The sequence below is a fragment of the Coffea eugenioides genome, chromosome 11 (genome assembly GCF_003713205.1).
Source record: "Coffea eugenioides isolate CCC68of chromosome 11, Ceug_1.0, whole genome shotgun sequence".
Classification (NCBI taxonomy): Eukaryota; Viridiplantae; Streptophyta; class Magnoliopsida; order Gentianales; family Rubiaceae; genus Coffea; species Coffea eugenioides.
The window spans coordinates 22,875,243-22,900,461 of record NC_040045.1 but is presented as its reverse complement, the minus strand read 5'-3'; the positions used below and the strand labels follow the sequence as shown (position 1 = coordinate 22,900,461).

The 25,219-nt window shown below is 35.7% G+C and overlaps 3 protein-coding genes and 1 non-coding gene across 4 annotated transcripts; 1 reads left to right on the top strand and 3 right to left on the bottom strand.

The window, feature by feature from the left end:
• Window positions 1–8,072: 8,072 nt before the first annotated feature.
• Window positions 8,073–8,882, bottom strand: LOC113752068. Its single transcript, XM_027296207.1, has one exon. The coding sequence runs from the start codon at window positions 8,880–8,882 to the stop codon at window positions 8,073–8,075; it is 810 nt and encodes a 269-aa protein (XP_027152008.1).
• A 4,746-nt stretch (window positions 8,883–13,628) lies between these two features.
• LOC113752066 (zinc finger MYM-type protein 1-like) lies at window positions 13,629–14,735 on the bottom strand. Its single transcript, XM_027296206.1, has one exon. The coding sequence runs from the start codon at window positions 14,733–14,735 to the stop codon at window positions 13,629–13,631; it is 1,107 nt and encodes a 368-aa protein (XP_027152007.1).
• Window positions 14,736–22,343: 7,608 nt separating this feature from the next.
• LOC113752065 lies at window positions 22,344–24,849 on the top strand. The gene is made up of 3 exons (XM_027296205.1): window positions 22,344–22,514; window positions 22,608–23,762; window positions 24,835–24,849. Exons 1-3 carry the CDS (start codon window positions 22,344–22,346, stop codon window positions 24,847–24,849), a joined length of 1,341 nt encoding a protein of 446 aa, XP_027152006.1.
• On the bottom strand, window positions 22,716–22,822 carry LOC113754582. Its single transcript, XR_003465264.1, has one exon. It is a non-coding gene; the product is annotated as a small nucleolar RNA R71 (small nucleolar RNA).
• Window positions 24,850–25,219: the final 370 nt, after the last annotated feature.

Here is a 25,219-nt window from a genome sequence, read left to right as displayed (position 1 = left end):
AAACGAATTTAATCAAATCAAGCACCCTACTGTTTAAATTTGTTGGATTAGTTTAATAAAAATGAAATTGTGTTCAAGTTTAACTTGTTTATTTATTGAGTTGAACAAAAATGAACTTGGTTTAATTCCCTTTCGACAATGCGGATGTCTTGGTTTAATTCTATTTCTTCAGATACGTACCGCTATACCATCTTTAATTTTCTGGTTTTTGTGGAAATCGAGAAATCATGCTCATTTTGAGGAGGTAACATTTGATGCCCAACAAGTAATTTTTATGGTTAGCAGGTTCGTTGAACAACTGGGTGCTGCTAGGGTCTTCAAACCAAGTCATTTCCGTGGTGATCCGGATGATCCATGGGCTGCCTGGGTACGTCGAAGGGTAAAGCCTCTCGGTTTTCTGACTACTGCGTGAAATAAACCTCCCCTTCATCATTTGAAACTCAACACTGATGCCAGTGTTTGCTAGGGACTTGCTTCGAGAGGAGGTTTGCTTTGTGATCATGATGATAATTTGATTTTTGCATTCCGTAAAGGGGTTGATGTATTAACAGCTGAAAGTTTGTCACTGCTGCATGGCCTTTTGTTATGCCAAGAAAGAGCTATTCACGGTCTTTTGGTTGAAATGGACTCGAAAAGTCTTGTTCGCATGCTCGTACATGGGCGGCACCCAAATGGGCACTTTGCAATGTACTAAGGAGAATTGGAGGGTTGTTACTGGATTTCTCTTCTTCAGTGGTTCATGTTTATAAAGAGGCTGATGGTACAACTGATAAAATGGCAGGGCTGCAGCTTCAGGAGGATTTTTTTTTTCCCTCCTTTCAACAACTCCCTTCTATTGTTAGATCTTCCTTAATTTTAGATAGGCGGGAATTTCCTCATGTTCGGTTGTAAAGGAGTAGCTCTTTTGCTTGAACCTACGTATATTGCCTTCTTGGTCATAGTGTGGTTTTCGAACTCTTGTATTTTTATTATTATTAATAAAATAAGGGACTGGCATCCTCACCCTATGTACGGGATTTTGCCCCAAAAAAATGAGGGAGCACTTATTAAGGTAACTAGATTACATGTTACTATGTGTATGCACACACTCACACTAGTTGTACTTCCTATAGTTAAATTTTTTTCTAAATTAGTTTTACTCTTACAAAAAGAAATTAAATCTTGAAACCATGTTAACGAGTAGGAGTACAAGTGCTGATTCAAGCTCAAGCTATCGAGTAATAAATCGAGTCAAGCTCAAGCTTGAAAATGCTATGATTGAGTGTTTCTCAAGCCTAATCAAGTATTACTAATTATTTAATCTTAAATTTAAATGTTTTACTTATTATTCAAGTTTTAATTTTTAACTATTTTACTTATTATTTAATATTTATTTCGAATGCTTTAGGTGATGGGTTATTGAAAATATTTGGTTACATTTTTTTTTATATAAAAAACATTAATGAGAAAGGGTTGATTGAACTCAAAATCAAGCTCAAGCTCGAAAAGAAGATATTTGACAAATTCGAATACCTATATTTTTCAGTTAAATCGAGCTCGAGTAGAATGCTACTCAAGCTCGATTCAACTCCATTGTACTCATGTTAACAAGTGGTCCTTTTATCTATCATCACATTTTTAGTTTCTTATCTTTGTAAAAAGGGATCAAAGTAGTACATGAAAATTAAGTAAAACAAGTGCACTAGTCGCGTGAATTACACCTGCGCCATTATTAAAAAAAAAAAACCCAAAAGCAAATAATGACAATTTAGTCTCTTTTCTTAAAAGTCATACACAATGTGGTCCCTTAGTTATAATGACAAACTAATTTAGTCCATCAGCTTTTATAAACAATCGGCTAATGTGGTACTTTTGTATTAATAAAATTTAGAGGCCCTTTAATGGTTTTCATGACAGTTGATTTAGGTAAATACCATAAAAATATTTTCGAAATGATTCATAAAACTTTTTAAAACAGCTATAATGCTTTTTCCAATAAGGAAAATAGTCTTTTGTTCCTGAAAAGAACTCAAATAAATTTAAACAAAAATTTATTCATGTTTCCTTAAAAATTGTGAAACGAGATTGAATAATTCTAGCATTTGTGAATAATACTTTTAAAATTTATAAAAGAATTTTGGTATCTCGACCATTACATTTTCAGCTCGTGTTTTTTTTCTCATGATATATGTCAACAGTAACTTGTTAAGTATTTTATAACTTTATGCAAGTTACCTGAAGTATTTTGATGTATTTTATGTCAAAAAATTATTTTTGAGACCTTATTCAAGATGAGTTGATTCTATGTTGTTATCGCAAATACCAGAGAATTTATTGAGCTCGTTTTGCTAAAACGCTTCACTTATACAACCAGTAGCTCGTGGTTTCAAGTAAATCAAGGTGGTAGGTGGGTAATCATTCTTGATTCTCTTTTTGTTTTATTAAAGAAAGACAAAAAAAAACTAAAAGGAAAAATGGTAAAGTGCTTAATTTAGAGTTAGAATCTATTTGGGGTGAGTTGAATTTACCAAAAAAAAAAATCACTTAAACAATCTCTCAATTTGATACTAACTCTCAATCTTTCCTAAGAAGATCATGTTGACCAAGCCTTTTAAAGTTAAGAGACTAAATTTATTCGCCATGATAAGTGGAGGCCCAATGGCTGAAAAGTAAGAATTCAGTAAAATTACATGTATAATTCCATGTTATGAGTGTCTCTAAGTCTTGGAAAAATAAAAGTATACATTAGGTTTTGTATAGGAACAAATGGAGCAAAATGTTATCAAACTATTACCTTTTATCACTATTCACAACTTAACTTTTTTTTTTAAAGCCAAAAATGTAATTTAACTTTTCCTTAGTCAAAAAATATCACTTAACTATTTTTTTTAACCAAAAATATCACTCAACTCTTTAAAACGTAACTTTTTAGTCATTCTGTTTAAGTTTGTGTATTAAGGCCATAGGAAGGCCATACATGTGACTTGCATGAGTGATCATTGAAGAGTAAAAATGTCCAAATTTTCTTTTAGGGACAAATTTTGAAAGAAACGACAATGTTCTTAGCGTCAAAATTAGTTATATTAAAGGATCAAGGACTTTAAATAAATTACCTAGCATTTGCTAACCTACACCTAATTTTCGAAACAAAGGCTCTCACTCCCAAAATTGGGCCACTTGCACAGAACCTAATGATGCCGAAATCTTCGCCTGAAAAGACAATATAATCTACATTGACTGAAGAGAAGTCCATACCCAGCGCGCGAGCTAGCTGCACTTATGTTTTTTGTGGACATCATCTAAGCTACTATGAGGAATCAATACGGGAGATTTAATGAGATTTAAAAATTTTTGTTGTTCAATAGGAAGAAAACTAGTAGTTAGACGACAAAGTCGACCATTTTTTGTGCATGATTTTTTTTTTAAAACTATTTTGTCTCTTGAACCCTTTTTGCATGTCACACGTGATTTTTTGACGGTGTGTAACGTCTAAATTTAATAGAATGATCAAGCAATTGCGTTTTTAATAGGTGGATGGTATTTTTGGCTAAGAAAAAAGTTAACTGACATTTTTTGCTAAAAAAAAGTTAAGTGATAAAAAACGGTAATAGTTTGATGACATGTTGCACCATTTCGAAAACGGTAATAGTTTGATAAAAAACGGTAATAGTTAAGTGATAAAAAACGGTAATAGTCTGGAACTTAGAACCTAGGAGCATATCTTCTCTGGGAGAGCTGGTGGACAAGTTCATCCACCGCTTCGTATCATTTCGACCGGTGACGAAGATCTTGGCCTATCTCTTGAACATACAGCAGGCCCCAGGAGAGTCTCTACGCTCGTATGCGCAGAGGTTCCAGGACGAAAACGTGCAGATACCCGATAAAATGAATAGGTGACTATAGCCGCCTTTACCAATGGGTTGATGGCTGGTGCGTTCAGCACTGAGATACACAGGAAATACCCCCGAACATTTCGAGAGTTCTGGCGCAGAGTGGATAAAGGCATCCAAAGTGAGGACATCAATCGTATGAAACGGGAAGCCCAGACTGCCCGCTTGGGACAGGATACCTGAAAGAAGAGGGAGTCCTCACGGGGTGAGATAGGCACTAGTGTTGGCCTTCAGAATCCGACTCGGGATTGTAGAAGTGTTTCTGAAAGGATCGCAAAGAGGAGACCATCCGTTTCTGATGCCGAACTAACTCCCCTCAACACTAGCCGATCTCACATCCTCGCCATAATGGAGTAAAATCACCTTGGTCGAGTCCCTTCAAAGATGGCCATGAAGAGAGAGAAGAGAAATTTTAGCCTCCACTGTGTCTATCATCAGGACATTGAGCACGAGACCGAGAACTGTAATGATTTGAAAAAAGAAATTGAAAATTTGATAAAGTAAGGATACTTGAGACAGTTCGTCCCCAAGGATGGGGGTTTCAACCGAAATGACTCCCGCTGCGACAACCGCGGAGAACAACGTCGGGAAGACAGGCGGGAACCAAAAAGTTACAGTCGTGGTTCCGGGGATTATAGGAAATTTGGGAGACCTCCCAGAGACGGATCCCCGGACTACGGCCCGAATATCGTCGGGATCTTCAACATAATCGAGGGTAGTCCAATGAGAGGGGATAGTCAGAACTCTGGAAAGAAGATTTACCGTCACGCCAACCTGAACCCCGATAAGTCCAACTCCAGGCTATCTGAAGTGATCACTTATGGGCCCAGTGACCCTGTCCCTGCCGCCTCCAATAACCACGAGACTCTGGTGATTAAGGTTCTCACCAATAACTACATCGTCGAAAAAGTATATGTAGACCCCGGAAGTTCGGTAGATGTCTTATACTACCGAACCTTTGAGAGTTTGAAGTTGACGAGGGAACAACTCACACCCGTTAGGACTCCTCTCGTAGGATTCAGGGGACACGTAGTCCACCCAAAAGGGATGGTATCTTTGATGGTAACTATTGGACGTCATCCCTACTGCCGAACTATCCCCGTGAGTTTTGCAGTTATTAAAGCGGATTCCCCATACAATATGTTAATAGGTCGGCCCACGCTCAATGCTCTGAAGGCCGTATACTCCACCTACCAACTGAGTTTTAAGTTTTCAACTCCAGTTGGTGTAGCCGAGGTGAGTGGCGATCTGAGCACGGCTAGGGAATGTTACCTCGCTACCATACAAGTCGCGGTCACCCCCCGGGCTGAGTCAAAGGCCGAAGGGAAGAGGCCAAACGTCCTCTCCATAGACTGCATCGATCCTCAAGAGACTGGAAAGCCTGGCATGCTTGAGATCGGAGATAAGATGGAAGAGGTAGCCTTGGACGCGATAAGGCCCGACCAAGTGATCTAGGTAGGGATGAGTCTCCCCTCACACCTCAAATAAGAGATGATTGACCTGATAAGGGAGCACCGAGATGTATTTGCCTGGACTGTAGACGAAGTTGCGGGAGTGCCCCCCGAGCTCATGATACACCGGCTTATTGTCGACCCGCGTGCCCAGCCGGTGAAGCAGAAACGGAGGCACTTCAGCCTTGAGTGCAGTAAAGCTATCTCAGGAGAGGTTGACAAGCTTTTACCCGCCAAGATGATCCGAAAAGTTCAGTACTTGGCCTAGCTATCCAACCCAGTCATGGTCGAAAAGGACAACGGTGGGTGAAGAATGTGTTTGAATTTCATCGACCTTAACAAGGCCTACCCCAAAAATTGCTACCCCCTGCCAAGAATAGATGCTTTCGTCGACTCGGCCATGGGGCATGAGATCCTCTGCTTCCTTGACGCGTTCAAAGGATATCACCATATACGAATGAGCGAGGAGGATCAGGAAAAGACGGCGTTTTATACTGACCAAGGTGTCTATTGTTACATTACAATGCCCTTCGGGCTAAAAAACACCGGGGCAATGTACCAAAGGCTGGTCAACCGAATCTTGAAAGATCAGATACGCCGCAATGTAGAGGCTTATGTGGATGACATTCTTCTCAAAAGCCAAACCACTTCGGCCTTCCTGTCTGATATGAGGAAGGTTTTCAACATTCTCCTAGGTTCCAGGATTAGATTGAATCCGAAGAAGTGCGTCTTCAAAGTCACTTCGAAAAAATTCTTAGGATACCTAGTATCTTGCCGAGGCATTGAGGCTAATCCTAACAAGGTGAAAGCCATCCAAGATATGTCTCCTCTTCGGAATCCCCGAGATGTTCAGAGGCTAACAGGCCATCTAGCCGCCCTAAATCGGTTCCTGTCTCAATCAATGTTTTTAAACTCGGACCGACCAATGAACCGGAGAGAGGGACGGTTCACGGTCCGACCGGCCGATTCAACGGTTCAACGTTTTTTCTTTTTTTATACTTCACAATTCACAGTTCTTCACTCTACAGTCTACACTGAAACTTAACGGCTAATGTACAATCTAACATGATTATTAATAACTTAAGTCCCTAAAATACATTCACTAATATAACTTAAAATTAAATTTAAGTTGAGATAATAATAAATTTTCTAAAAGTTATACATGAAACCTGACATGATAAATATAACTAAAATATCATAATTCATCACAGGTTTTCATAAATTCATTACAAACATAGATAGATATAGTCCAAATGTTCATCAATTATCACAAACAAAAACACAAAATGAATAAAATAAATGTTGACATTCTTTTACAATTCTCAAAAAGTCCATAACAGAGTTCAACTCATATTTAAGGCAAACAATTTGAATAACAAACTTTCATCATTGGCATGACAAGGCAACAACACCTCTTTAACAATTTCATCAATTTAACCTGAAAAATTAAAAAATTTATTACCAAAAATATAAATCTAATTGGTGAAACTAAAAAAAATTCAAAAATTTTCTAAAAACAAAGATACAACCAAACACTAAAAGAATCAATTACTACTAAACATCACTAATTAACATGTTATATTACCAATCATTATCTTCATCATCATTCAAAAGGCGCCTACGCTGAAATGCTTCCAAATCAATAGCATTATCTTCCCCAACTTCACTTTCATCATCTAAATAAATAAATAAATAAACAATTAAGAATTTATCCATATTTATAATAAAATTCAAATTAAAAAAATGCACTTTTAGCACCTCATATTACAAGTTAAAAATATATTTATTTTAATATTAAAACCAACCTTCAACTAGTTGAGAATCATCTTTAGGAAGTTCTTCGAGTTCTTCCTCAAATTCATCACAAATAAGCTCACCATCTTGTTCTTCTTCTATGACCCAAAATTCCGTTTTATCAATAGATTCATAATCAATGGGATCATAAGATCTCTTTCGGAGATCAAACCTACAATAAAATACATTAGTTACAAATCTAAGATTACTTTATAAATAAAATGTAAAGAATAAAGTAAAAAATCAATTATACCTATGTTGCAAACGCAAATTGTAGTGCACATAAACAAGATTATTAAGTCTTTGGTGCTCCAACCTATTCCTTTTTTTAGTGTGAATGCGTTCAAAAACACTCCAATTACGTTCACACCCAGAAGAAGAAACTGTTTGACTCAAAATTCTAATTGCAAGCTTTTGCAAATTCGGAGCATCACAACCATATAACTTCCACCAATTTTCTGTCACAATCATATTAAAATATTATATCAAATAAAGAATAAACTCACAAGTTTTAGATATTAAAAAAATATAAATGACCTGGCCGATCAGATTTGCTAGTAAGAATAGCAAGTTTGCGTCCAAAACTCTCCTGTCTTTCTCGATACATTCCAACCTCTTATGATAATTTTTCAGGGTTGCACCAATCCACTTTTGTTTCAATGTAATCAAGCAAGCCATTTATAACCTCTGAATGTGTACAAAATGTCACACTCTCATATTGAAAAGCAGGATTCAAATAATAAGCGGCAACATGTAGATTTTTTTCTCAACATTCTATCTCACCTATCATTGATGATGTCAATATAAGGCTTGTACAATCTCTCTTTATTTCTAAACAGCCTTTTGATGCCATTTATTGCTCTAAACATGCCTTCATAAACATAACCCACTGAAGGCCTTTGATCAGTGTCACAAATACGCAATAAATGAATGATAGGGCCCATTATTCGCACCATAATCAAACAGTTATTTCAAAACCTTCATCCAAAATGATTTGCTTCACATCTTTTTCTTTTTCTATTCTCAGAAATTTTTTATAATCGTCACTAGTAACCAAAGATTGCAAACTATCCTTATGATCATGCAAACTTTTTAATGCAAGAAAGGTAGTTACAAATCGAGTTTCACCTGGACGAATAATTTCTTTCCACCCTGTAGTCTTTCTTAACCAATTCAAAGTGAACTTATGATTGTAGATAAAAACAGTCACCGTTGAAGCAAGAGACACTATAGCTTTTACATCATTCATATCACCAATGTCTTTCAAAATCAAATTGATGCAGTGTGCAGCACACGGTGACCAACAAATGTTCAGATATCTTTCACTTAACAAAGACCCAGCAGCTTTAGCATTATCAGTAACTAAGTGCACCACATTATTTGAACCAACCATCTCAACAATTTTAGCAAATAAATTGCACAAATTTTCTGCACTTGTTACAATATCAGATGCATCCACAGATTTAATGAACGAAATACCCTTAGGACAATAAATCAAAAAATTTATCAATGGTCTTTGCCTAGTGTCTTTCCATCCATCACCCATTATAGTGCAACCAATTTTTGCCCAAGTATTTCTAAAAGAATCAACAACTAATTTCACATATCTCTTAGCATTTCGCAACAAGTTAACTCTCAAAGAATGATAAGATGGACCTTTGTAACCATGACCCATTGATGCTATTTGATCAATAGCTTTTTGAAAAAATGGAGAATTAATAGCATTTATAGGAATGCAAGCATCATAAAACCAAAGAGCAATAGTCATGTCCGTATTTTTTCATTTTTCCTTACTTTGCAAACAAGCTTTAATGGTTGGTTGAGAAGTATCACGTCCACCTTTAAAAAAAGCACGTATACCTTTTCATGCAGTGACCTTTCTCTTTCTTTTACTAGATGAACCCATCTCATTTGCTAAAGAAGAAGGAATTCCCAAAACTTCATCGCCATCAAATGCATGAGTAGTGTGGCCGATGGATTTTCCACCCCAAAATCACCTTTTTTTTCTTTAGATTTATGCTCCTTCTCCTTCATAGATGCTAAAATAGCATGTCTAACTGCTGGGTCAACCTTTGAACATGGAACAATGCTGCCTTGTTCTCCTGCCAAATGTTGTTTCATTCGATGAATGTCACCACCACCAGCAATTATTTTAAAACAATACCCACATGTCAAAGTTCTTCTTCCTTGACTATTCACACCTACTAAACAATAATTCCATGCTATATCAGACTTTTGTCTATGATTTTGACTAGCTGATTGTTCACTATTGACAGCTCCAGCAGTCGACGATTGTGAATTACTACCAGTACCAATACCGGTATCCATTATCCTTCACATAGTTAATTTAGACATAATTAGTTCATTTGTAAAATATAGTGTACTAATAATAAAATAAAATTAACAAATTTTCAGTAATATAAGAAGATCAATTAGTCACATGAAGGAACTTCATCTTCCACTTACCTAAAACACTATGTACTTTAACATACATTTGGTCTAGCATGAATTAGGACAAGGAACATCTAACTGCAGCAGATAGTTTGACCAAACCATGCACCAAGTCTGTCAACAACTATGACATTAGTTCACTAAATTTTCCAGCTATGTGACAGTGTGATAAACAACACTTCCTTCCATAATTTCTTCCATTTCACCTCTTAGATAGCTTCCATTCAGTTCCAATTCAGTCAAGTATTATGCCTCTTTCTGTTTCGTTTTATGTAGTACCGTTAGTTGGTTTCTTGGCTGCATGGAAGATTAACCAAAATTCTAAGGTTGGTTTGGTCTTTTAATTTTAGGTCATTTGTTTGCCATGAGTCCGTGATTTTATTGTCTCGCACATTGTCTCGATATTTCGATATGTCATTTGTTTTAATTTGTATATACCTTGAAAATTTTTTAAATATATCGATCTAGGAGATTTTCATACATTTGATCTTAAAGAAATTCAACTAGACGTATAACTTATTCCACCATCCAATATATTCGAATGACACAAACGGTAATATACATATCAAATGTTTATTTGATTCCTAAAATTTCTACACCATTCTATTATTTTGCTTATCATTTTATTTATGTATTACTTTCGTATTATTATATATATTTTTCCTAAATTTTAATGTTTATATGAATACAATTATGTATTTAGTTCAACCATTCATTTGTTACATATAATATTTCTAATAACAGATTAAATGTAATGAAATAATTCGAAATATACACATAAATTTACGAGTTCTCACATTGAGCCATTGTAATTCTATGAACAATGTGTTTTTGAGAAATAGAAAAGAGTTAGTTTCGTTTCACTAGCAATTCATAGACAAAACTAGTGGTGTCATTCATGATTATATTCATTCAGATTTATGGAATCTAACTCGTATTCTGTCTAAGAGTGGTGTCAAGTATATGTTGACTTTTATTGATAATTATTCAAGAAAAGTTTGAGTTTATTTTCTTAAATAAAAGAATGATGTTTACCTCACTTTCAAGCAATAGAAAGTTTTCATTGAGAAACAGGTAAGTAGACAGATCAAGCGGTTTAGAACAGATAATGGCACGAAATTTTGCGAAGGTGAATTGGATGAGTTTTGCAAGAATGAAGGAATTATTCGACACCACACTGTCAGGATGAAGTTTCAACAAAATGGTATGGCCAAACATATGAACAAAATAATTTTGGATAGAGAATGACACATAATCTCTAATGAAGGGTTGACAAAGGACTTTTGAACAAAAACGATCTCTATGACTTATTACATTGTCAACTATGCTCCTTCTGTAGCTCTTGATTTCAAAATTTCTGAGAAAATTTCGTCAAGTACTCCTGCTGATTATTCTGATTTAAAAGTTTTTTCTTGTCCAATATACCTACATGTCAATGATGAAAAATTGGAGTTTCAAACTAAAAAGTATATTTTTCTTGAGTATGCTTTTGGGATAAAAAGGTATAGGTTGTAGTGTTCTGATCCTAAACTTTTAAAATTTATGATCAGTAAATATGTTATTTTTGATGAATTCTTTATGTTATCTTTCAAGAAGGAATCTTCTAATTCTTGTTATGCAGATGATAGTATGTAGAAACAAGTAGAGTTTGAGATTGATAGACCTGATCTTTCTATTCAATAAATATCAGTAAATGCACTTGAACCTACTGATGAAAATAATTCAGAAGAAGAGCAACATTCCATAGTCAAAGATTGACCAAGAAGGGATATTTGACCACTACAAAAATATGCAGATTTGGTTGTATATACTTTGTCTGTTGCAGAAGAAATTGATGGAATTGGTGAATCTACTACCTATTCAGAGGTAATCTCTTGTGATGATTTTACAAAGTGATTGATTTTGCATATAAATTGAATCACTCCACCGAATTGAAAGTTGGATTCTTGTGAAACAGCCTTCAGATAAGAAAATTATTGGATGCAAATGAGTTTTTAAGAAGAAAAAATGTATTCCAGGGGTTGAAGATATAGGGCACAAAGCACGATTGGCTGCAAAAGGATATAGTCAAGTACACGATGTTGATTTAATAATTATTTTCACCTGTTGTTAAATATAACTCTATTCGTGTTTTGCCTGATTTAATTGCCAAGTATGATTTGGAGTTGGAGTAGTTTGATGTTAAGACAGTTTTCTTACATGATGAACTTGAAAAGAAAATTTATATGAAGTAACCTCAGGGATTCGAAATTAAAGGAAAGGAACACTATATTTGCTTGCTAAAGAAATCCTTATATGGATTGAAACAGTTTCCAACACAGTGGTATAAGAGATTTGATTCTTTCATATTGTGTTATGATTATTCAAGGAGTATGTATGATAGTTAAGGAACACTATGTTTATTTGCTAAAGAAATCCTTATCTAGATTATTTGTGGTTTTATGTTGATGACATGCTCATCGCGGCTAAAAATTTGTCAAAAATTCACACTTTAAAATTACAGTTAAGCAGTGAATTTGAGATGAAACATTTGAGAGCAGCTAAGAAAATTCTTGGCATGGAGATCAAGAGAAATTGAGGAGTTGAAAAGTTAATCTTGATCTAGAAAAATTACCTTGATAAAGTCCTCGAGAAATTTGGCATGAAAAATGCTAAATCTGTGACTGCTCCTCTTGTTAGTTATTTTTGTCTATCTGTTACTCAGTTACCATAGTTGAAGAGGAAGATTATACGGCATTGGTTTCTTATTCCAGTATAGTTGACAATATTATGTATGTGATAGCTTATACCCATCCAGATATTGCACAAGCAGTCAATATTGTTATTAGATATGTGTCTTATCCTAGAAAAGCATATAGGTAGGTTGTGAACTGGATTCTCAAATACTTGCGAGAAAATTCAAATAGTTGCATAGAATTTGGAAGAAATAATGACATTTTGATTGGTTTTGTGGACTCTAACTATGCCGGTGATCTTGATAGAAAAATATCACTTCCAAATTATGTATTTTGCAGTGGTAGTTGTGTAGCTAGTTGGAAAGTTACTTTACAACTTGTTACAACTTTATCTACTATAGACGTAGAATATATGGCTGTGATTGAGACAATAAAAAAAGCCTTGTAGTTAAAAATTCTGTTTGGTGAGTTCAATCAGTGGCAGAGCCAGAAAAAAATCTTAGTGGAGGGAAAAATAACACTAAAATTTTTTATCTACTCTTTTTCTAATTTTTTAAGCAAAAAATAAATAAATTCACCAACAAATACAAATGATATGTATATTCCATGAAAAACATAAAAAGAAAACTCAAAATTATTAATGCAATAATAATTTTATTTCAAAAACAAACTAAACTATTTACAATTGTTCACGACGAGTTTTCATATTTTGATAACGGTTTACAACTTTCTCATTTTCAACTTCATGAAATATATTTTTGTCAATATAAATAACTAAACAATCATTCATCCAAGTGTCTCTCATTCTATTTCGTAACCGATTTTTCACTATATTCATACCTGAAAAAGCCCTTTTCTACTGTAGTTGTAGCAACAGACAAAATCAAAGTCAACTTTAAGAGCATATAAACCAATGGATACATAATATCCCTTTTAGTCTCCGTCAACCTTTGAGCTAGATCAAAGATTTTTCTTAAATCGAGAAATTTCTTAACTGATTTCAAGTCATTAATATAAGTATCCAATTCAGTGTCAAGTGCAAGAATATCCAACTTAGAAATCTCACAAAGATAATGTTCTGCAAGACGAATCAACTTTTTCTTATATAATGCTGCAAAGGAATCACTTGGGTTCAAGCATGCCATACAAAGAAGCAACTCCATATTGATTTCACCGAAACGATTGTTGAGTTCTTAGAGTTGTAAATCTATCACAGCACAAAATAGCTCAACTCGATAGTAGTGAAGGTTTGTAATTTGCTGAACTTTTCTTCGAGATCTCCCACTAGTAATGAATATTTCATCTATTTTCGAAATGATGATCTCATGTTTTTCACAAAACAAACAAATTTCATCAAGTAAAAAATCCCATCCATCTTCCCTAGTAGCTTATAATTGTTGCTTGGAAACTTTAACCAGACCCATGGCATTCACAATATCTTGATCCTTCCTTTGTAATGCTTCAGATAATGCATTCGTTATTCCCATGATTTTCTTCATCAAGTGTAAAATAAATGCAAATTCAAAAGATTGCAAAGAATTAAGAAGTGCATATGCTTGACCTCTTTGCTCCACCAGACCATCATTTTCAATTATCAAAAGAACATCTATTACAGAATCATACATAAGAACCAACTTTAACAACGAGCCAAAATGTGAACCCCAACGTGTATCACAAGCTCTTTGAATGCTAGTTTCTTGATTTAAGCCCCGACCACTCATAAGATCTCCAGTCATTAGATCATCAACGACTTTCTTAAGGCATTGTTCTCTAAGAATTTCTTGTCTTTTAGATGAACCTTCAAGAACATGCACTAAGGTAGACAATGTATTATACATAGAAGAGACTTGGACATGTTTCTTTGCAACCCCTACAAGTGACAATTGCAGCTGATGTGCAAAACAATGAATATAATATGCAGAACCATTTTCCTTCATGATCAAAGTTTTTAAACCATTATATTCACCACGTATGTTACTAGCATCATCATAACATTGACCATGGATTTGTGATATGCTCAAACCATACTTTGAAAATAAAACATCAATTGTTTTCTTAAGTGAAAGAGCAGTAGTATCTCTTACATGTAGAATGCCGAGAAAACGCTCAATCACATATCCATGTGAATCCACGTAACGGATAACAACTGCTAATTGCTCATTTGTTGATGCATCACGAGATTCATCACATAAAATAGCAAATAATCCATGTCCAATGTCATTTACAATAATGCTTGTAGTCTCACTTGCCAAAGCATTTGACATATTCTTTTGAATATCTGGAGCAATGAGTTTGAGATTTTTAGGGGCATTTTCAAGAACAACCTTTTTTATATCATCATTATGACCCACAAGGAAGTGCAAAAGTTCAAGAAAATTTCCCTGATTTTCAGAGATATCAAACTCATCATGACCACGAAAAGCCAAACCTTGGTGTAGGAGAAATCTAGCACAATCTATTAAGGCTAATAAACGACTCCGATACTTAGCCTTCATTTTCTCTGGTTGCTTAAAAAATGCCACTTCGACGTGTTGATTTTGATTTAATAAACTTTGACATTTACTCCACTCAGATTGTGGGCGCTATTAGGACCACCAACATGAACATCAAATCTATCTTCTTCTTTTTTTCCAATTTGTGAATCCTTTCTTAATGAAACTATCACCACCAGATTGTTTGCCCATATTTGGTCTATATAGATAATAGCATAAGCAATAAGCAGCATTTTTTTCAATTCTATATTCTAACCAATTCTTGTAATCATCAAACCAGGCCCGAACAAATCGACGCATCTTTTTTCCTATCTTTCTTTGTGGAAAAACATGCTCACGAGGTTGACATGGTTCCTTTTGTAAGTAATATCTCCAAATTTCATCTTGAAGGTTTGGATGATAATCCCCAATTTTTTTTCTTTGGGCTAGATCAGCAAGTAATTCATCTAAGTTAATCCCCAGGCAACTTTTTTTATTGTCATTTTTTGCACTTTCGTTATCCTTGGCTTCTTCTTTATTAGATGACTCTTTTTCCATTGATTTCCTTTTGAAATAACTCTCCATAGCTAAAGAAATTAAAATCAATATATAAGATACTAATCCAATTAAAATATTAAATGTACAATAAAATCTATCCAAGAACTATTTCACAAGTTAAAGTTATTCATTAAATGATTTATTTATTCATTACTATATCAAATCATTAATCACAACATATGAACCTAATCAAGTTAATTAGACAAAAGGATCCATACAAGAATAATTTAAAAGTTAAAAAATATGTCAAATGGCCCTCTATTTATCATTACATTATGCCAATATAAGAAACTAATCGAGCAAAATAAAAAATAAATTATAAATCCATAAAAGCACCATTTCACAAGTTAAAATATTTATCAAATAACCCATTTATTAGTTATTACATTAACTAATCAATTTTCAAATTTCTTTAAAATAGTAATAGCCTCATGCTCTAGAAATATATTTGCAAACAAATTCAAAATAATAATAATAAAAAGTAATTGTTTAGAACCTGATTTTGATGGTCTCCTAAAGTTGGTGAAAAAAGCTACAAATTAGTGGCGGACCCAAGTCCCTCCCAGAAGATCAATTGATTCTGGTGCAATCTCTAAATGGGATGAAGTGATCAAGAGAAAGAGTAACAGGCTTGGTTGTGGAAGAAAAAGTGGCTCTCGGTTGTGGCCTTATTAGGGGGAAAATGGGGGACCAGACTCCAGAGAAGGAAAGGAAAATTGGGGAGTGGGGACAAAGGAAGTAAATGATATGATTGGATAAAGTGATAAAAAGAAAGAGTAGTTAGTTTGGGCGTGGAAGAAAGAGGGGTCATCGGTTGTGAAGGGAAAATGAGGGACCAGAGGAGGAAAGGGAACTTGGGGAGTGGGGACCAAAAGGTATGACTGATATAATTAGTACTTGGCCTTATTGGGAGGAAAATGGGGGACTAGAGGAGGAAATTGAATGATATAAATTTTGTGACCCATTCTTTCACATTTTTTCTAAAAAAACTCTGGGGGCACCTTTAAAATTATGTCAAAATTGTATAAGTATTATAGGAATTTACTGGGCCCCCAGTGCCCCCACCTTAAATCTGCCCCTGAGTTCAATCCACATTAAGGTGTGTCATGAGAGGACGAAACACATTGATGTGAAATTTCACTTCATTCGAGATGCTATTGCTGAGGGGAAAGCTCTTGTTCAGAATATCAATATCAAGGAGAATCCTGCTGATATGTTGACGAAACTTCTTCCAATTTACAAGTTCAAGCAGGGCTTGTACTTGATTGGTATTCATTATTGGTGATTTAGGCACATTGGAGCTTATGTGGAGAAGGTGGAGTAGATTTGCAATTGTCGATGTTAAGAACACACCAAGGTAGGGATTTGTTATGTGTGATTTTGTCCTATATCATTTTTTGTACAAGGGAATCTTTCCCTTAGTTGGTTATAAATAGAGTGCACCTGTGATGAGATTAAGTACGCATCAAGCCAAAAGAGTTTTTGTGGGTTATTTGGACCTTTGAGTTATTAAGTCTTTTGCTAAGTAAAAATATTTTGGACTCTCTTATGTTTTGATATTAGGTGTTTTTTGGATCTAAAAACACTTTCCTAAGGCCTGTTTTTTGTATTTTCCTTTTCATAGTGGAATTCTGCTCTTTTTCCGCTCATAGACGTAGGTCAATTTTGTCAAATCATGTAAATTCTTATGTTCGTGTTTCATTTATTTTCACTTTGTTATTTGTTTTGGAATTGTCAAGAACCTTTTCATCAATTTCCTGGGATCAAAGCTAATAGTTGTTACTTGGTCTAATACTCAAACAATGATACAAGAGCAGATACTCATAGTGTATTGATAAAGTTAGTTCCAACTCAGCTTTTAGTTTGTTACTTGGTCATTATTAGCTAAATGTGATAAACCTATTAGTTGTGGTTATTTCTTGTTTTACAATATTCATGAAGACTGGAGCTTTACAACACAAGCATTTCAAACAAGAATGGATAAAGTCTATGAACTAAGAAAAAGAATTGACAATATCAAGCGAGACGTATTAAGCTGAAAGTGGTATCATCATGCAATTGGTTACTTCTACCTCCCAGCAACATAACCTTTCGTGAAATATGTAGGCCCTAATAAAGACAGAAATATTGCCAATAAATGAAAACATAAAGCCTGAAAACCTTGATACTATTAATTTCATATAAAGCAAATAAAGGTTGTCTTGGCTATGGAATCCTAATGATGCCAACAACACAAATCATTTCCTTTGAATGGGCTTCCTGCCTACACGACCCTAAATAAATCCCATCCATTAGGGTGTTCTCAGATGTTCTGTAAGTTGGATGTTCATATGATAGTTTTGGTAGCTTTGTTCGTGATAGAGCAATTATTTGGCACATTTTGCACTGTTATTTTGTCCTAATTTTGGCTACTTACTGTGCTAAATATTGAGGTTTTGCTCATATTTCATATTTGTATGAATTATACACTACTACAAAAATGTCCTTCTATGACATTCAAAAGCGTCATTATAGATCTATGTCATGACGTTTAGGCTATAATGACGCTCTACTGAAAGCGTCATCCATTCTAGCGTCACAATAGGTTTATAACAGTTTTAAGTGTCCCAATTTATCATTATTATGACATTATTAAATGTCATTATCTATGCCTATTATGACACTTTCAAATGACAAGAAATGCTGGGGTACAATAACATATCACGACGCTTTTTTAGTATAAGTAGATAGAAATATTATGACACTTTTGAAGAGTAACTAGATCAGGCTTTTATGACATTTTCTACTTGTTAGTATAACATCCAAATTAAAGTGTTCCAACTTCTTGTTGCATATCATCTAACGTCAAAAACCACATTTCATCCTGCTGCACAAGCATCTCAAATCCTAAATTTTGAAGGATTGTAACATAGCTAGTACAATAATATAACAGAAGCAATACAATCATCCAAACTTGAGCAAAAGTACATCATTCAAACAATCCACACCAAAAGTGTCTACAAATTACATACTAATTTAGATGGTTTTAAATCAGTCGTGTACATATAAAGGACGCACAGGACAACAACTCAACTACCAAGCAAGGAAGATGCCTTCAAAAAACTGCCACTTGACCCAATGTTGCTTTAATTTTCTTCAATACTTACCTACAAGTGTTGTAAACCAAACAAGACAAATTACAATTCACACAGGTCTTGTTTTACAGTTTTAACATTAGAAAACAAATAATAACTACATTAGACAAATGGTAAAGGTATGACAAAAGAGTACCAGATTTATTGGCCAAACAATAGCCACTCCAATTGCATCTCTAATCTTTTGAAAATTACGGTATGGCCTCATCAACTCCTCATTACTCTCCACAGGCACATTCACATGAACTTCACACCAACGTGACCCCAAAGGTGTGTCACCAACTTTAGCCGTAGGATCCAAACTTCTAACCTCTCCAATAGCCAAAATTCTGTTTGGATCAATCATGCTCCTTATTGTAACTTCATCCCCAACCTTGAAAGTATCAATTTTATAAAGTTTGTGAAAATCATACACAAGAGAGCAACTCCTCAACAGAAATTCATTACATAATACTACAAACCAACCCAAATTTCAGTGATTTACACTCATTAATTAGGTACTCTTTTGCATTCTAACTATCAGTCCGACTTCTATTTCAAACATAATTCTTCAAGGTGCATAGGTACATGAGATAATTACAAAATACTATGTTATAATAAGACTAATCACATTAAGAAAAAAAAAAGATGAAATTTTAAACTTATGATAATTACCTTTCAATTGAATACATCCAATGATAGTATAGTATACTGGACCAATTATTCTTGCCTCAGTTGCTAAATGAATGGTCAAATGAACCATTACAACAAATAAAGATGGTAGAAACACACGCTCCAACTGGCATAGCACAATAGTAATTTCACTTTTCATTTGAACAAGTTCTCTAGGACAAAATGTTTTAGAACACAAATCTCTAAAGTAGTTGGACAACTTTATCAAGGGAGACCGCACCGATTTTGGAAGAAGTTTTCTATAGCATTTTGGTAACAGTTATTGAATTAAAATGTGATTGTCATGGCTCTTAAGTCTAGATAGTTTAGGAGGTTTCAAGTGCACAGACTTTGAAATTGTGGCTGAATAACCATTAGAAACTTTAACTTTTTTTTTTAGAACTTTGCAGGATAATTCTTTCTCTTTCTTAAGTATGTTACTGCACTTTATTAGTCGCTTGATGACTCTCTATCTTCCTAACAAAACCCCAAAATCCAATTACAAGGAAGAACAAATAAACCAAATTCCAAGAGCCATCAAATGAAGAATGAACAAAGCTGAAAATAAGATGCTTAAACTAGACTAATAAAGTTTCTTAAACTCTATTTGGTTTCTTATCACAATCAGAATCCGAATCCAAGAACTTGGTAATTACCAACAACTCAAGTATCGCCCAATGTTGCCCTGTTTAGGAGCACATAATTTAAGCATCTTCAAGTTCAACCAGCAGCATTAAAACTGGTTAAACAACTATTCAAATGGGGCAGCTATATTTTGAAAGTTTCTTTCTGGCAAAACAGCAAACACATAACAAACATTATTAGACTTCATGTTTTTTGCCGGAAAAATATAACACTAAATGCTTGAAATCAGTCCAAACTCATGAAAAGCAGAATAACCCACTTAATATCAGGATGTTAGCCTTACAAACCTAAATTTCTAACCTAATTTTGCAAGGAAAACTCAACAAAAAATTGAATCAAGAGATGAAAAAATTAGGCACAAAAAGCAAATAACTTTCAAAAACCAAATGCAGACTAACCGTTTGTCTGCCACCACAATCTTGCCTTCCTGTATCTTCAAATGTCCTAATTATCACTAGGTTCGAATGCCCTAATTCCTCTTCGCAATCAAACCACGGATCCAAGAGTTACTTAGAGAGGTGAAAAACGGTGCGATGAGATAAGGTGCAAAAGCATGAGAATGGATGTTGTGTATGATGATGCATGATTGGTTCTCTGGCTCAATTGGGATGATTGGTTATGTCCGGAGAGAAAAAATTGGGGGAGGAAAGAGTAGATCTTGAGGTCAGGTAGGTTCTGGAGAGGGGCTTACAAATTTTCTTGAAAAAAAAAGCGTCTTAGTGGAGCGCCATTTTGTTTCAGCATTTTCTGTTTTTTTTTTCAATCTGTTTCTAGCATTACGATGTCGTTATGGTGTCTTCTTTTCCTTTTTAATGACCATTCCTATTGCATGTCATATTAAGATTGTATTATGACATTTTGCTAAAAGTGTCATAATAGGTGTGTCACTAAAGACTATTTTTGTAGTAGTGATAGGTGGTTGGTGTAAAAAGTGCTTTCACGAGGCAAAATTTCAGAAAACTCTCTATTTCATGGCGTGACCACGCTAGAGAACGAAGGAGGTACATCAAAAGGACGGACCCGCGGGATTAATTGCAGCAAAGCCTACTAAGGACCCCGGTCCACGCGAACCCGAAGCATGGGATCAGAGCCCCTTTGACAAAGCTTTGCTCCTGGAATGCTTTCTCCTGCGACGGCTATAAAAGAATAGAAAAGCCAGATTCACAGGGAATCACTAGATTAGCTTTTAGTCTCCTTTTGGAGAGATCTGTCAGACGCTTTTTTCCTTTTTCTTTCTTCTCTTCGGTAGCAATTAGAATAGGCAAGACGGCTATTTTCCTCTTTGACTTTTACGCTTGCTCTGGACAATTTCAGTTAGCCTTTTGCTTTGTAAATCGCGGCTCCGAAACAAAGACGAAGGCAGGGCCTTCTCTGTTGTTACTGCAATTAATTTCCCTTCCCCAATTCTTCGGTAATTAATTGAATGAACTCAATTAAATCATGCGGGATTGACACGATGAGGAGCGGCTAATTTTCTCCTCTACCCAAAGGTTGACGCGAGGGCGCGGTCCATAATATCTATGAGATCTAATCGAATTTTCATTATTTCTCCCAATTTATTGTTATTCGTGCGTTTCCTGAATTAATTGTTCATGAGCATTTTATTAATTGAATATCAACGGTCGGGTATTTGATTTAATTTAATAGCCTACTGTCATATTAACTAAATTGAATCCGTAATTGTTCGTTTAGTTGATACCCAGTGACAACCACCATAATTGAATTTATATTGGAAAAACGTAATATCTAGCTTAAATAAACCCTCTTAGCGTGTTTATTAGTTAGGGTTGGGTTCTTCTAGCTTTAATGTAATTGGGTAATTAAATTCCTACGGTCGTATCTAGGGTTGTTATCTGGTTAGAGAAGCAGTAAATGGTCGTACCTTGTCTGTCGAAAAAGTAAGGAAGAACTGGTTGTCAGAGCTTATTGATAGCTATAACCAACCTAGTGATGAATAGATGAAATATTTTTGCATCGATGATCAATCAATTGGACCGTGCCTGAGTAGTTGATCCTTTGGGTAGAATTTCATTAATTGCTACTTTTGGTAACTTATGCTTTGTGAATTAGTTTTGAATTTAGTTTACTTTATTTTTATTCTTATTTTTTTATTTGCCTCCCATTAAAAATCCCCCAATTGTATTCTATTGACTTGGAAAGAAATAATTTTCTACCCGCTCTCTGTGGAATCGACCCTACTTGCCATTGTATGCAAAATTAATATTTTTATAGACAAATCTGGTATATCGGATCAAGCAAACTCTTCGGGAATACGGTGAATCAAGTAACCCATTGCACACCTAGGGTCCCTGTTCCAGTACTTGGATTTGTTCTATAATTAATTGTGGTGGTAATTAGGACATTTTAGTAATTATTATTGCACAGGTTCGGCACCTGTCAATTTTTGGTGCCGTTGCCGGGGAGTTGGCGTTTGGATTATTTGTTTCTTTTCAAATTCAAATTTTATTTTATCTTATTATATTCTTGGTATTTTTGCTAGTTTATGCCCCGTTCTTCTCGCACAGGTTAATTGATATACGACCCTGAGGTTGAGAAGACAGCGCGTAGGCGGAGGCAAAAAACCAAGAGACGAAAAAAAGGGCACTTATTTATTGCAAACGAGTCAGTAGAAGACGAAGTAAGCATGGCGAACACCCAAACGTTAAGGGAGCTGGCTGCCCCGGAGCTGACTCACCAGCCCTTATGCATCACATTCCCCACTTTGGCTGAGAATACTGCTTTCGAACTGAAGTCGGGGTTGATTCACCTCTTACCTTCTTTCCATGGTCTCTCTGGTGAAAAACCCCACAAACACGTTAAGTAGTTCGACGTGGTTTGCTCTAGTATGAAACTTCCTGGGGTCACTGAAGAGTAAATTAGACTGAGAGCCTTTCCGTTCTTTCTCAAGGATGCAGCTAAAGATTGGCTATACTACCTACCAGCAGGTAGTATTACTACATGGGCACAGTTAAAAAAGAAGTTTTTGGAAAAATTCTTTCCTGCATCCCGGGCTACGAGTTTGAGGAAGGAAATCTGCAACATTAAACAGTATCCCGGGGAGTCCTTGTATGAATATTGGGAAAGGTTTAACAAGTTGTGCACTAGATGCCCGCAGCATCAAATTAGTGAACAACTGTTAATCCAATACTTCTATGAAGGACTCCAATCAACTGATAGGAGTATCATTGACGCTGCGAGTGGGGGAGCACTGGCAAACAAGACACCGAAGGAAGCATGGGAGTTTATCGAAACCATGGCAGAGAACTCCCAGCAATTTGGCTTCCGTGAAAGCAACCCTACCCGTAGAGTCAACGAGGTAGAGACCTCATCCATACAGCAACAACTGTCAGAATTGACGTCTATTGTTAGGAAATTAGCCATGAGAGACACGCCGCGAGAGAAAGTATGTGAAATTTGCACGAGTATGGACCATTGCACGGACACGTGCCCCATGTTGCAAGAGGACGGGATGGAACAGGTAAATATGGCCGGAGGCATGCCCGCGCCTCGAAAATCGTACGACCCATACTCCAGCACGTACAATCCGGGTTGGAGAGATCACCCCAATTTCAGCTATGGTAATAGGCCACACAATGCATTCTCCAATCGTCCACCAGGATTTCAACAACCTTGGCAACAAAAGTCTCAACTCTCATCCTCTAGCTCAGGAAATTCTTTGGAGGAAATTGTTAAGAGTTTGGCAACAACCACCACTCAGCTCCAGCATGAGACTAGAGCCTTAGTGACGATCACTGCTCAACTCCAACAAGAGACTAGGTCCTTGGTCGCGAGCACTACTCAGTTTCAACAGGACACCAAAGCAGGCATGAAAGACATGGGGACTCGAATGAGTCAAATGGCAACTGCCATTAATCGCCTGGAGTCCCACGTTTATGGGAAACTGCCATCACAACCCGAGGCAAATCCCAAGAACGTAAGCGCCATGACATTAAGAAGTGGAAAAGAGGTGGAGGGATCTAAGTTGGTAAATTCGAAAAGCAAAAGTGAGGAGGAGATAGAAAAAGAGATTGAAGAGGAAGGGCGCATTCGCGAAGACCCTAAGGTAACATCTATTCCTTCGATCCCTATTAAATCTAATCTAACTCCTTTTCCTTGCAGGTTGGAAAAGAAAAAGAGGGCAGAAAAGAAAAAAGAAATCCTGGATGTGTTCCGCAAAGTTCAAGTAAACATCCCCCTATTGGACGTGATCAAGCAGGTACCCAAATACGCAAAGTTCTTGAAAGACTAGTGCGTTAACAAAAGAAAGCTAAGGGGTGATGAGAGAGTGATGGTAGGAGAGAATGTATCAGCTGTACTTCAAAGAAAACTTTCACCCAAATGCGGGGATCCAGGTATGTTTACTATTCCCTGTAAGATTGGACATTCTAGTATCAAAAATGCCATGATAGATTTAGGGGCTTCTATTAATGTGATGCTTAAGTCAATCTATGATTCTCTAAATTTATGACCATTAAAAGAAACGGGGATAATAATTCAATTGGCTGATCGTACATGTGCTTATCCGGATGGGATAATTGAGGATGTTTTAGTGCAAGTAGATGGATTAATTTTTCCTGCTGATTTTTATGTGCTTTACATGGATGATAGAAGTGCTCCAAATCCATCACCCATTATATTAGGAAGATCATTTTTGAGTACTGCCCAGACTAAAATTGATGTTAATAAGGGTACTCTCACGATGAAATTTGATGGAGAAATAGTCCACTTCAATATTTTTTATACAATGAAACATCCTGTTAACTCTCATTCTGTGTTTGCTATTTATGCCACTAATCCCTCTGTGCAAGAATTTTCTAAGTTTGCTTGTAGGGGTAAATTCAAGGTTGCTGCGAACAAGTCCTATAGGATGAAAGCAATTCATGAGGTGAAAATGAAGAGAAAATTTAGGAAAAAGATTGCAATCAATGGCCACGTGGATCCCGGAGGAGGGCCACCAATTACAAGAAAAATTCAATTACATCCAAACTAAAGAGTGGTGCTATGTCTAGCCAAAGACATTAAAGAAAGGCGCTGCTTGGGAGGCAACCCAAGGCTTCTTTTGTTTTAGTTTTCTTATATTTTTGAAGTTTTTGTTAAGTGTTAGTGTCATTTAATGGGTTGTTATTTTGTGACAGGAAGTTGGCAGTTAGACATGCCCACGCTAGATCGTCACACCTTAGGAATGGAGTTTTGGAATTGACGGTCAAAAGACTATAACTTCCAAGGCGTGCCCACGCCTTCCAACCCTTCCGAAAACGAAAGTCAAAAAGAAAAAAAAAATTTCTCCTAACCCCACTTTTCTACTTTTTTTTTTATCCTGTCTTGTCTAATCCCTTTTCACTTTGTTTTAACTTCAGTCTTCTCCTTCCTGTTCGTGTTGCGTCCGTCGCCGCCTCACCCTCCTCCGCCTTAGTGTCTCGCTTTCCCTCCCCGGTGGTCAGGGAAGTTTCTCTTCTTTTCTCCTAATATTTCATTTATCTTTACTACATTGAGGACAATGTAGGTTTTAAGTGTGGGGGG

Bases quoted from the DNA above. Each gene is read 5' to 3' on its own strand.
- LOC113752068 (XM_027296207.1), bottom strand. From the start codon at position 8,882: ATGACTATTGCTCTTTGGTTTTATGATGCTTGCATTCCTATAAATGCT.
- LOC113752066 (XM_027296206.1), bottom strand. From the start codon at position 14,735: ATGAAGGCTAAGTATCGGAGTCGTTTATTAGCCTTAATAGATTGTGCT.
- LOC113752065 (XM_027296205.1), top strand. From the start codon at position 22,344: ATGGCGAACACCCAAACGTTAAGGGAGCTGGCTGCCCCGGAGCTGACT. The intron at 22,515-22,607 runs GTTAAGTAGTTC...TTCTTTCTCAAG, and splicing joins GTGAAAAACCCCACAAACAC to GATGCAGCTAAAGATTGGCT.